Below are 14285 nucleotides of genomic sequence, written 5' to 3'. Positions count from 1 at the left end.
TAATGATCAGTTGACTTAGTATTTGGTGATCAACAATTACACCTATACACTAATAGCAGCAATTACAGGCAAGACACAGGGTTACACAGAACCTTTTACAAATTAAACATGTAGTACTATATTCATTCCACTAATATTCATTAAAATAATGTGAGAAATTCTACTTACCTAATGAGAAAGGTTTTTGTCCATCTTATTGTTCAATTTTATTTTAATACATAGGTTTACACTCGATAAATTTATGCATGTTTACAATGTTTTCTTTTTGCTTTTCAAATCCTCTTAATATACTCTGTGAAAGCAAGTACGTGATGGATTTTTCATTTGTTGTGCAATTTCCTTTATATAGCTTATTTATATATTGTGTGACGTAGGAGTTCAGACGTCATCAAATGATATGGATGGTGCAATAACAGGTAGATCATCTATTTATAATTTCTGCTAAAAATAAAACAAAAAGTTTCCAAAGTTTCACTCTCATGGTAGGTGGAATAAAGGGTTATTGCATGAATATTGGGGAATATTGTCCCGAGTAGAATTTTATATTGCACAAACTTACACCTGCAATATATGTTCTATGAAATAGGGTATATATTCTAATATAAACTTACTCCCTTTTCCTTACATTAAATGAAAGAAAAACAGTATTTGGTTATAGTTTGTTTAATTGACCCTGAAAAATATTCCAGGGTGGATGAAGATGTATTAGGTAAACAAAATATTTATTCTTTCTGACTAATTGACTATGGGTGTTGTTTTTTTACCTTCACCTTTTATTCAACCAGATGGTAAAATTGAGACATTTAAATTAAAATTTTTAAATATGATGAATAGATGATCACTCATGCATTTAGAGTCTACCCGCAATTTGTCCCATCACACCAGTTCAATTGTAACTGTTAAAGTATAACAGGGATAGGTAATTTAAAAGTTATTTGTGTGGCATTCTGCACCTTCAATGTTTTAATTTGTCACATAACATAACATGTTTACTGTTTAAATATCTTAGTGTGGTATATTTATAGATTATCTTTGATTATCTCAACGAGATTGATTTTCTCGCTTGAGCTGGTAAAGCGAAAGTGAGAAAAGCAATCGAGTTGAGATGACCAATGATAATCTGTTTATCGCTATTTTACCTGTGACGACGTTGTCAATTTCAATGTCAATTTCGTGACCACATGATGCAAACTTATTTCATGTTCAAACATTTGCTAGAAAACTACTGATATTTCAAAAAATTCAATTCCCAATGTTTCTCATTTGAGAATCCTAAAACTGGAATTTAACAATGTTATAACATTATTTATTTTTATTGAGAATGTATTCCTTAAGTAGTTGACCATTAAATTGCCACAGAAACACAACATTTAGAAGTTTAAGAAAGATTTTTTTGTTTTACTGTTATTTCAAATTTAAGTAGTGAGCAAGCCTGAACATGAATGTACTGGTATATGCTTTTTTTTCTTGCAGGGTATTTTATTTGATTTCCTTGTAATGTTTTTATAGCCTAATACTATGAGTGCTGGGATTTCTTTTATATTTTTGAAAAGACCTCTTTCATCTCTATCACTTTTTCTAATGGGAGATAACTCAAAATATTTTATTTTCTTTTACTTGTAGAAATCTTATTTATTTTTTAATTATACCCCTGCAGCTTTAAAAAAGTGGATGCATTCTTTACCTCTGTCTGTTCATCCTTTCCTCCATCCCATGAATATTTTTTGTTGCATCTTTCTCAGGACTATATTTTATGATTTCTGAAATTTAGTTTCAGGGTTTATATTAGTCAGCTATACTGTGTGATGTGTTTTTAAGATTCATTACTCAACAACTTTGTGTTTACTGAACACTTACAACATTTTACAAATGACGTCCAAGTTGAAAAATTTCTTCACATTTTCTTCCAACATTTAGGCTAATTTTAATGCCAAATTAGAGAATTTATTCCAATTTCACGGTCCACTAAACATAAAAAATGATAGTGCGAGTGGGGCATCCATGTACTGTGGACACATTCTTGTTTGGCTATTATCTTGAATATTATTATATTATTATAGATATAGATATAGATCAAATGTAAACAGCAATAGTGTTCAACAAAGTAAGATCTACAAATCAGTTAATATGACTAAAATGGTCAGGTGACCCCTTAAGAGTTATTGCCCTTCATAGTCAATTTTTACCAATTTTTCGTCTTTTACAAAAATCTTCTCCTCTAAAACTACTGGTCCAAATTTAATTATATTTGGCCATAATCATTATAAGGTATCTAGTTTAAAAAATGTGTGCCCTGACCCTGCCAACCAACCGAGATGGCCCCCATGGCTAAAAGTAGAACATAGGGGTAAAATGTAGATTTTGGTTATAACTCTGAAACCAAAGCATTAAGAGCAATTCAGACATTGGGTTAAATTGATCGAATCAGACAACAGGTTGTTGGGTTGCTGCCCATGAATTGGTATTTTTTCAGGAAATTTTGCTGTTTTTGGTTATTATCTTGAATATTATTATAGATAGAGATAAACTGGACACAGCATTAATGTTCAGCAAAGTAAGATCCACAAATAAGTCAACACGACCAAAAAGGTCAGTCGACCCCTTAAGGAGTTATTGCCCTTTATAGTCAATTTTAATAATTTTGAAAAATTTGTAAATTTTGGTAAATTTTAACAAAATATTTTCCTCTGTAACTAATGGGCCAAGTTCATTATACATTGAGATAATTGTAAGAAGCAAGAATGTTCAGTAAAGTAGGATCTACAAACACATCACCATCACCAAAACATAATTTTGTCATGAAACCATCAGTGTCCTTTGTTTAATATGCACATAGACCAAGGTGAGCGACACAAGCTCTTGAGAGCCTCTAGTTATATACCCCAACCCCCTCAAAGTTTTAGATATTTTAATAACCTAGCTGGCTGTCTGTCCATGTGAACTGCTAAACTCTATTGTACAGGTTTATATGGTAATTGATGAGACTGCACAGTTGTAGAACACAACTTGCACATATGCAAAAAGAAAAATATAAATTAAAGTCAACTAAACTTTCACAGGGGTGATTATTTAACTTGTTAATATTTTGACATTTTATTTGCATTTTTAGAAAAACAGGAGACAGCATATACAGCTAGGCAGTGAAGGCATAAAGCCATGTTTACTATTTCCTTAAGATGCTGTAACTCTTATGTTTTATAGCACATGGTTAACAGTACAGTCCGGTAGACGGTTTAAATAAATTGACAGTCTTTGATTGGACCCAATATTTAACTTTTTCTTTTTAGAATATGTGGTATACAGCACATACAGCGTGGGAGCGAGGGGAAACAGCTGTCTTTGTTCGAGTCAGTTTATTTCGTTATCGTCACATTCTCAACAGTGGGTTATGGAGATATTTCGCCTGATACATGGTTAGGACAACTCTTCATGATGTTTATGATTTGTTTTGCTTTTGCCTTTGTTCCCAGACAGGTAGGAAATACAATAAAGTACACTTTATATAGGCCAGAATAAGTGTTACATATATTCAATAATAATGGTATACAGAATTTTTATTACTATGGTTCATTTATTTTTGTGGGTATCAATTTTCGTGGATTGCTGAAAATTTGCATTTTTGTGGATATCTGATTTCGTGGTTTTGCCAATCTATATATACAGAGCCTATTGAAACCCACGAAAATTGGTCTCCAACAAATAATAATGAATCCACAGTAGTCCAAATGATTAAAACATCTTGAAAGGCGAATTCAACTTTTTCTAGTGGTGTGTTTCTAAGATTTCATAGCCTTTGTTTTACCATTGCATCTAAAGAAATAATTTCCTCTCTACATTGATACTTAATTTTGCCATGATATCTTTATTTTAGCAGGAGAAATGCCAATAGGGTCAGATACTTTCAAATTGACCACTTTTTCAACAGTTTCAATCTTGTTTGATTTCAACATATTTACATTACTTTGTTATGAATTAATATGTGTTCGCCTTACCAAAAAACCTTTGATAACATAGAGACATCGTTCCTTTGAGCAATAACAGATATGTATTATTTCAACATAACTCTAGACAAGAGGAGATAACTCTGTCAGAATTTCCACAATACCAGTAGGCCTCTTATTTTGTGTAATAACTTGTTTAAGTTAGACCCTTGGCTGTATATAAATATAATTTTACTGTAATGTTTAAATTTTGTGATTTCTCTGTGATTTTCTTGTCATTTATACTTCTCAAAATAATGTAAGGGGATATTATCATGATAATAAAAAAAAATTAGAAAGGTTCCATTTCACTGTATAAAAAACCAAGGGATAAAGAAGTAGTAAACAAAAGAAAAGTATCTCAGAAACAAATAAGTTGTAACTGTAAAAATATGAAAATCATAAATAACCCTCATATATGTGGAAACTTTTATTTAAGATTGAAGGAATAACTTCTGTGTGGAGAGAAAGAAAGAAGACAGGAGGAGAATACAGTAGAAATGATGCTTTAGGTCATCGTCATGTGGTCGTGTTTAGTAGTCATCTGACAGCAGACAATGTGATGGATTTTCTCTTAGAATTCTATGCACATCCTAAATTAGAGGTAAGGCTACAAGTAGCTTAATATACTGTTTTCACTTCTCAACTGTTCAAAGCTGGCTGAATTTATTAGTGTTACCATGATAGATGTCAGAGTAAGTTCAATATTATTTTGGCTGTTATAAGTTAAAAAAAACTTCATACAATACATGGAATAAGAATAGCAAACTCATTGTTAGTGGTTATTACAAAAGGTTATACCATGCGTTAACACTTTCACCGATTGCTGCCCTGACAGAAGTTACTCTGAGACGATGGCTTCCCTGGCTACTATTACTCAAGTGGGAGATCTTCATAATAAATGTCAATAAAAACTTGTTTATAGTTATTTGTGTATTTATTTCATTCACTAACACCATGTTCACAGTTTTGTTCATGTTTTGACAAATTTTTCTTCATAAAATTTTCAAATCTTCAAATTTCGGCATTATCTAGGTGAAATTCTCAAAATTCGGCTCTTTCACCCCAAATCGTAATTTTTTTAACCCAAAACAGGAAAATTTTGAAAAATTTAATGAGGCTGTTCAAATTCCTCACACTGATCAATGTCCATTCCAAGTGTTTTGTACATAAAACGACATTTTATGTCAAAAAAGTATTCTAGTTTGGCTTCAATTCCTCCATATTCTTTCAAAAAAAATGTTCCCTCATTTCAAATTCTCGTAAATTCCGTAAATTTCCTCTGATTTTGACACGGTTTTCAACAAACGGAACCGCCATGTTTACACTTTTATCCGGGTTATTCATCAAAGAAAGATAACTCATGTTTGCACTGTTTGAGCGGGAAGTATAAAACGGGTATTCCAATCCCGGTAAAACAGGACTCGTCGTCAGCTGTCTGAAGCGTGAATCCCGGTAAACCGGGACTCGCCAGCGAAAGGGTCAAACTGTTTAAATTTAGGAGCTTAGTAATGGAATTTCCTCTTAGTACCTTACCTTGCAGTTTGCATTTAGAATATGAAAGGCCTTCAGTCAGACTAAACCTCTGAGCATCCCCCCCCCCCCCCCTGCTTTAATTTCCTTCCCATTCATAAGATAATGCTTGGTACTGCACATTGCATTCTCTTCCTCTATTTATTTCTTTAGTTTTGCCTTTGTTAATGAGTTGCCCTTAGATATTGAATGAAGATGTTTTTGTTTTTGGGGGGCTGAGGTGAGAGGAGGAGCCTCTTGTGTAGTATTTTTAAAATGTATACCAAAATATTGTGATTGGCTTACAACATCCTAAATTATGAATATTCATTCAAAGACCTTTTTGAGTTTTTGGGTATGAACAATGAAGCTACCAAAATGATGAAATCAATATTTTATAAATTTCATGCATTTAAGGGGGCTCCTGGGTATAAATGAATTTTTTTTTCTAATATAGGATTTCGCTATATTTTTTCATAAATGATCTTTATCATATACTTAAAAGAAAAATGAAATAAAAAAATGGGGTCACCGTTCATTTAAGCTAAAATTTGCCTCTGGAAGAAGCATACATTTTTGTTAATGTCCTTTTTTTCTGTTGAACTAATAGGAGAAAAAGAGGAAATATCGAAATAAAAAAATAACCTAATATAAGAAATCGATTAAATTTTACAATTATTTAGTTTATGTACAGCTTATTTGAAAACAATAATAAAAAATATAGGTCACCGATGAGTTAAAAAAGATATTTCATATTTAAGGCCAAAAAAATGGCATTTTTGCACCAAAGGGAGATAATTTGGAGCTTTTTTCAATTTTTAAAGTCATCTGGGGCCAAACCAAATCATTTTTTTGGGTTGTTTTTTGTACCATATCATAGAGTAACAACTAATAGTGTAATAAATAAAATTTGTAATGAAAAAATAAAGGTTAAATTTTTTGCTAAAACTTTTGTACCCACGAGCCACCTTAATTGGTTTAAAAGCTCATTCTTGATTAACCCTCATTCAAGGTTGAATGGTTTGGTTTCCTCCATTTTAAGGTGGTACCCAACACTTTCACATAAATAAATTTGGCTCGTTTAATTTTCATAAACTTTTGACAAAAGTATTTACTTTGACCCTTAAACATAAATATAAAAATTTCAAAAATTTGAACAAACTCTTTTGTCAGAAAAATGACACTGGTTATATAGAAGTTTGACAAACACCAATTTTGAACATTAAGAAGCTTAATGTTCCCTTTACGACACAATGTAATTAAAACGTAAAGCTGATTTTACAGAGTTATCTCCCTGTAGTGTTAGGTACCACCTTAAGGTATTTTTTAACCTGACTATTCCATCTTGAGGATTATTTGTGTTTTACATTTATTTTTACTTTATTTTCTCTCTCTTCAGGAACATGTAGTAGTATTTGTTAGTTCTGATGAAAAGGATAGTAACTTACAAGTCATATTAAAGGATCCTAAATGGGTCAACAGAGTGGTATATATCCAAGGATCAGCTCTCAAAGATATTGATTTAAAAAGATGCAGGTATGGTTATAAAGTTATTCTTTGGATGACAGAGTGAAATGGGGTGATCATTATCTGGTGCATTATCTAAATTTGTATAATTATATTTATTACCGAGAATGCATTAGATTATGAAATGGTGAATTGGAGTTCATTTATTAAATATTGTTATATCGTAACAATTTTTTTATGCGCAAAATCAAATAAATGAACTGCCAATCGTACATTTTCAGAATCTACTTATTCTTTGTAATATTTGAAAATTGGACACCAAAATATTTACGAATATATATTCAGTTAGTGACATGTGTTGGAAAGAAATAGATTTTTGGTGAGTGCACAGAACAAACATAAGACTTTGACTGATTTCAAATAAGAAATTAAAGATGATTGTTTGTCTGTTGTTTTGTTTTTAAACCAAACTCAATTTTCGAACAGTTCCAGACTTTGCATCGAGATTTTTTCAAAATCAGCTAACATGAAATTATATTCATTTGCAAAAGTTTGATTTCTATCCAAAGCAGCTCATTTTATAGATTTCATGCATCCAACAGGTCCAAAGCTCTTTTTTAAATTTTCTTTCATTAGGAATACTCAAAGCTGAGTATTTGGAAGCCAAAGTGTATAAGAACTGAAACAGTTAAAGAACTTATTTACAAAAAAGGACCTAAGTATTTGTTCTGTTTGCTTGTTTATGTTTACTGTTGTTGTATTTCTTCTTAACAAAATTTTGTTCTGTGTATGTCTTTTATATAAAAAAAGATGTGGTGTAATTGCCAATGACACCACTTTCCACAAGTGACAAAATGAAAAGATATTACCAACTATGGGTCACCGAACGTCTTTAATAATTAGCATAGCTCATATCGGATAGTCAGCTATAATAGGCCCTGAAATGACAATTTAAAACATGAAAATTAACAGCCTAATTTATGTACGAAAAATTAAACAAACAAACAAACGACAACCACTGAGTTACAGGCTCCTGACTTGGGATAGGCACATACATACAAAATGTTGCAGGGTTAAACATGTTAGGGGGATCCAAACCCTTCCCTAATCTGAGAGAGTGGTGAAACAGTACAACATATGAAGAAACTAAAAATCAGTTGAAAAATGTTCATTTTTAATATATATTCAACATTATGATTGTAGGATACAGGAAGCAGACGCCTGTTTTATTTTGTCTCCAAGTCTCTGTCAGAACAGGGAGGAAGCTGTAAGTAACATTTAACAAACTGGAGAAGCATGTTCCAAAACATCAGAGAGGGGATAAACATGGTAAAGGGGGGGTAACTGCACGGAAGAACACAAAAAAAAATTGCAATTTCACAATGAACAAACAATTAAAAATTACTTGCACGTTGCTCTCTTTAACTGATTTCACGAAACACTGTAATTAATGAACCCTTTTCACATCTGCAAGTGAAATAAAAATGGTGAAACACATTGTTTTTTTTTTTATATACATTTAATATACCATGACAAAAAGGCAAGACTGTAAACACAGAACTTCAAATATATTTATAAATCTTTATCGTCATATAAGTAAACTGATACTTTGTGACATATTACAAATAATAAAAACAACAAAAAATAAGAAAACTCCCCTGTCCTCAATTCTAAAGAATGAAAAACTGTCTAATTCTCAATAGTAACTGAATTACCACCCCTTTAGTTAGCAATAAAATATTAATTCTTCAATGTTTATGATGGATACTTTTTTTGTTCATGTGATAATCACTCCATTCTAAGATCATGGGCTGTCAAAGATTTTGCCCCTGATTGTCAACAGTAACAGCGTATTATCTCCCCTTTTAGTTAACAATAGAATATTAATTCTTGAGTGTACTAATAGTTCTATAAATACTACTTTTTTTTGTTCACAGGATGAGCACTCCATTCTACGATCGTGGGCTGTCAAAGATTTCGCCCCTGATTGTCGACAGTACATACAGTTGTTTAAAACAGAATATAAAATCCATGTCACTTTTGCAGGTTTGATACCGATCATTTAAAAAAAGTTGTTTTGTGTTTGTTTATGTTGACTACTGTTGGTTTTTTTTTCGTAACATTGTGTTGATTAGTGTATGTCTATATGTAGAATTTGTTGTTTTATTTTTGAAGAGGAGATTGAATAAGAGTCTTTATTTTGAATAAAAAAGGATAAGAAAATCCTGTAAAATTGTTATTTGCAGACTTAGTTTTCAAAATGAATAAATATAAGGGACAACATTAAAAGTTCAATGAAGGATAAAAAAAACCTTAATTCAAATAGTTTTTTTCACTGCCCCTCACCCCCCTCTAAACTTAATTTGGGAAAAATCAATTGGTCAATATGGATATATGAAATATTGATTTTGGATAAACAAAACTTGCAGAAATTTTTACCCCCACCCCCAAACTATGTGAATAAAGTTGTTTATCCTTCATTGATTTTTTTATGTCGTCCCTAAGCTGGATAGGAATACCATTTGTTTTAATGTGCATGTATTTCTACCAAATATTTTTTAATTATGTAATAAGATACATGTGTAATACAAGAACTAGTTAACACACATCTATAATTATTGTAATATATTTGAAATTGTATCACATATGTTTATAGTTTCACTTCCAAAGTATCTTTTCTGCATCCTACTTAGTGACTCGTTTTATGAACATTGTGTTGTCCTTGAATTTAGTTAGTTTTGTTATATTCTTAATTTTCTTTAGAATTCTACAGTGAAAACTTATAGTGTATAATCTACGACCAGATATATTTTAAATTTTATTAATAAAATGAAATAGCAGAACTTTAATTTCAGAAATTATTGCATGCATTTATTATTGTGATTTTCAAGAATGGACAAAAATTCAAGTTTAATTATTGCGATTTTGAAAAATTCTGCATACAGATCTGTGAATTCTTATAATTGCAATACTCACCTCGTCATATTATTGCATAAATAAAATACTCTCAATAAGTACTTAATTTACAGTTTTCAATATGCAGGGATAAACATTGAAAAACCTTTGCATTTGAAATTTGAATTATACATTTTCAATTTTTTATATTATTTAATTGAAATGATTCTTTACAACAAAAATAGATGTAAAAACAAAACTTATTTAATCGCTGGTCACTTTTTTATAAAACAAGCTTTTGCTGTAGAATTCTGGGGAGTTTATTTGTACATTTTACTTTATTATTGTTTGTTTATTTATAGACAAGGCTATTTCTTTGAAATCATTTAAAAAAGATATTTCTGCTACTTAATTGAGGGCCAGTCACCATAACAGACTTACTGTGAAAACATAATAATTCATTGGATTCCAATTTTCTTGTATTTTGTGGGGTAAGGGGAACCTCAAATTTAGTTGTTCAATGAAATTTTTGTATGCTGACTGTTGTTAATCAACAATATTTGTATCTTGTATACCTACTCATCAAATAAATGAATCTACAGTTTTCACATTAAATGCAGTATCAATTTTAGCTTTGGGGTTGAAGGAAAATTAGAAAAATTCCCGTAGTGCTTATTTTAAATCATATGTGAAAATGTTTGGTGTTATTTGATGGAGAAAAATGGTAAAAAAAGATTTGATTAAGAATTCACTGAAATAGCCTTTTAATTTTAGTTTGTTTATTTTGTTTCTGTAGAGCATGTAGTTTGTGCCGATGAGTTCAAGTATGCCCTTTTAGCCAACAATTGTTTGTATCCAGGGTTATCTACCCTTGTTACACTGCTGCTGCACACCACCACTGAACAGTAGGTTTATTTTATGTAACCATGGCAATAGTTTTGTTTATCACACTGCTTGCCTCGCACCACCAATGAAACCTTATTTAAAATTGAATGTGCTAATGTTTTTCATTATTTTATATCATTTTATTACTCATTGTTGAGGGAGGGAAAAAAAGGGGGGGGGGATTTGTTCTTAATTTCCAAAATCTTACAAATTATCTGCCCCTTCTTGCAGCCTCATTTTGAAATGTTTTTTTATTTACAAATAAAGATATATGTTAAAAATTGTATTATAAATATTTGATGTTTTATAAATTTACTTAAATCTTCAAATAGAATTTTTGTTAAAATTTCATCTTACAGGGATAATTTAAACTTTGTTATTTCAGTATTAAAGTTATGAAAAATAAATATAAAAATTTCTAAAAAAGAATATTTAAAGACGGCCAAAGCAGTAGCAATAGAATGTTTTCTACAAGTTTATGCAATCGGACATCAAGATCACAACAGTTTTTGTATTTTGTTCACTACTTTTGTAGATTTAACATTGTATCAATATATTATTTAGAATAGGAACAGATTACAAGGAGCAGTGGCAGCAGGTATATGGTAGACATGCAGGGAACCAGGTTTATCATATACAGATATCTAAGAGTGTCTTCTTTAGATCTTATATTCATAAATCATTTACAGAAGCCTCTAAAGATGCACATAAAAGGTTCGTTTAAAAATAATACTGTGAAATTGAAAATGGATATGGGGAATGTGTCAAAGAGACAGCAACTCGACCAAAGAGTAAAAAACAATCAAAGGCCACCAATGGGAGAAAAAATTTTTGCACCCAAAGGATCATTCAGCTGGCCCCTTAACAAAAAGTGTATTCTTATATGACTTACTTCTTTCGCTTTGTGAACAAACCCATGCTCTAAATCCAATAAAATTTGTTTGCACATGTGTATATTGACTTCAGAATAATGAATTTTATCAAATTATCATGCACTTGATACATTTCCTTAACTTTAAAACACTTTCAAACCCTTAAATGGTGCACATGATGTCACTAATCCTGGTAAAAATAATCATGAATATAATGCCTACCCAATGGCATGTTAAAACTACAATAAAGTATAGCTTGCATCAACTAATTTAATTAATTTCTTAATTATTGTTGTCTATGCTTGATATTGCTAGAGAGTGTCAATACTTAGTTATTACCCAAAACATCTAGAGGTTAATGTATGATTTTCAATAATCGAAAAAGTGCCCATACATTTTGTACCATAACAAAGTTCTAAATTGTTCCAACCACAAAGTCAAGATGGCTGTATAAAAATACCAATCCGAAACTATGTCACATGTACAACTGATAATTCTTCCTACGTTAACTTTAAATTTATAAAAGAATGAAAATACCGTATGCAAATTACCGGTACTGTTAATTGGACTGAATAAAAAGACATGATACTTTCTTTCAGATTTAGTAGCAGTTCTAGATATAACAAAACTAGATCCCGACTCCAGATAATCTACTTTCTAGCAGATTTGAAGTTTGTTTGGTAGCAGTGCTATTTATAACAAAACTAGACCCTGACTCCAGATAAACTTAATTCTACTTTCTTGCAGATTTGGAGTTTGTTTAGTAGCAGTGCTAGATATAACCAAACTAGACCCCCGACTCCAGTTAAACCCCGGACCAGAATACAAACTGAAGGATACAGATTATTGTTTTTATATCGGAGAGTTTAAAGAAGAGTACTCTAAGATATGTCATGATGTCTCTTCTACTCCACACTTACAAAAGACGGATAATGATAAAAGTCGTAAAAATTTAGGTACTGTTAATTTAGATTATAATGACACATTGTTTGTAACGTTCATTTTGATTGGATAACGTCACTAATTTTCATGGCATCAGTTTGTAATTGATGCTATGAAAACTTACAGGCAAGCAATGTATGACAGATTTGAATGTATGATTTGACATTGCTTTCTGTCAGTTTTATTAGAATGGAGATAATAATATTGTATTTTAAGCTCCTACAGTGTCAATTGGTAATTTGATGGTCTCTAATACCTGTTTACAGGCTCCACATGTTATCTCCTAACTTAGCCATCTTGGATTCTAAAACAGCAGTGCACAATAGATCTAGTCCTTTGCTAAAATCTGAAAATTTGAGATACTGTGGATTCATTATTATTTGTTGGATACCAATTTTCGTGGATTTCATGGGAACAGGTGAAACACAAATTAAATGTTCAACAAATACCACATTTTCCATAGGCTTGTATGCATAATTTTGAAAAACCATGATATTGAATAATCACGAACATTTAAGTTTTCTTCTATCCACGAAAATTGGTACCCACGAAAATAAATGAATCCAAAATAGATTGGTAATTAATGGGTTGAACTGTTTATTGGAATAAAGGAAAAATAAGTGATTTATTGAATTATTCAGACAGATTTATTATACAATAAGTATAATCGAAGTTGTCCTTTAATGGGAGATAACTCAAATAGTTATAAAAAGAAATTATAAAGGAAAGATGAAGAAATTTTCAATTTTTACTTTTAGCAAGAAAACAAGGTTGGTTACATCATTTTTTTTTTATTTGCTTAAATCATATTTTAAAACCTATCTTCTCATATTTTTTTTCAAATGCGATCTCACAGATTTCTAATTTTTCACAATAAAGTGCTTTTTCATGAACAATCTAGGTAAATTTTGGCAATTTTGCATGACTTACTCAGGAGACGCATACGTTTCATTTTATTTTTGAAAAAGCATAGAAAAATCTGAATTCTGGCAAAGTTTAAGAAATTTCTATCCAGGAAAAAAATATCAATGATCCACCTTAACTGTACCGGTTTTGTTGGAAATATTTTACCTCCTAACAATGTTTATGCTTGTTGTCTTACACCAAACAAGCCTGTTACGTTCTGCTCTAACATTGTGATGTTGCTGATAAGTTTTGCTGTAATATTGCATGGTGTAATGCAAGTATAATAGACAGACCTGTTAACTTGCTTGTATCCTGGGGATGACACCAGATATTTCACTCCTCACCTCTTGATTTTTAATACCTGCCGGGTCGTTAAATAACCTGGGAATTCAGAAATTCAGAAAAGGACCTGTTTTCAGTCAGAACCTGGAGCCTTCATTTCATTAGTGATTTTCTTTTTTGAAATACTGGCAAATTTGATATTCTTCTGAAGAGGCAGTTCAACTAGCTGTGAAAACAGGGCTACACTTGACAGTATTACTTTTTTAATTATTTTTCTACCTTAGAACAATTAAAAAATAAGAATTTTGATTCCCCCCCCCCCCCTTTAATTGTTTAACTAGTTATACTCTCATATTAACATTTGCAATGGAATGATGAAACAAAGCTTCTCAAATCTAAAGAGAGATATTGTAAATGCACATGCTGGTGACAGGGTATATCATGTTGCTTATAACATGGAACTAACAAGAAAAGGAGATATGGCAGTATATATTAAATTGACCAATGTCTTTCAAGTGCAATAAAATTATAATATGTAAAGTTT

At 30.9% G+C, this 14285-nt stretch overlaps 1 protein-coding gene across 6 annotated transcripts in view; it reads left to right on the top strand.

Moving 5' to 3' along the window:
* LOC143054637 (potassium channel subfamily T member 2-like) overlaps positions 1-14285 on the top strand; it is a 131884-nt gene that overhangs the window by 102653 nt on the left and 14946 nt on the right. For all 6 annotated transcript variants that reach the window (XM_076227651.1, XM_076227652.1, XM_076227653.1 and 3 more), the window contains 8 exons: positions 3288-3474; positions 4420-4584; positions 6892-7028; positions 8163-8226; positions 8897-9005; positions 10651-10759; positions 11304-11453; positions 12359-12567. In XM_076227651.1, coding sequence (XP_076083766.1) covers positions 3288-3474; positions 4420-4584; positions 6892-7028; positions 8163-8226; positions 8897-9005; positions 10651-10759; positions 11304-11453; positions 12359-12567 — 1130 coding nt within the window. The remainder of the gene's footprint in view (positions 1-3287; positions 3475-4419; positions 4585-6891; positions 7029-8162; positions 8227-8896; positions 9006-10650; positions 10760-11303; positions 11454-12358; positions 12568-14285) is intronic.

The sequence above is a fragment of the Mytilus galloprovincialis genome, chromosome 12 (assembly GCF_965363235.1).
Source record: "Mytilus galloprovincialis chromosome 12, xbMytGall1.hap1.1, whole genome shotgun sequence".
Classification (NCBI taxonomy): domain Eukaryota; kingdom Metazoa; phylum Mollusca; class Bivalvia; order Mytilida; family Mytilidae; genus Mytilus; species Mytilus galloprovincialis.
Note: the sequence above shows the minus strand (reverse complement) of the source record. Positions and strands in the feature narration are given on the sequence as shown.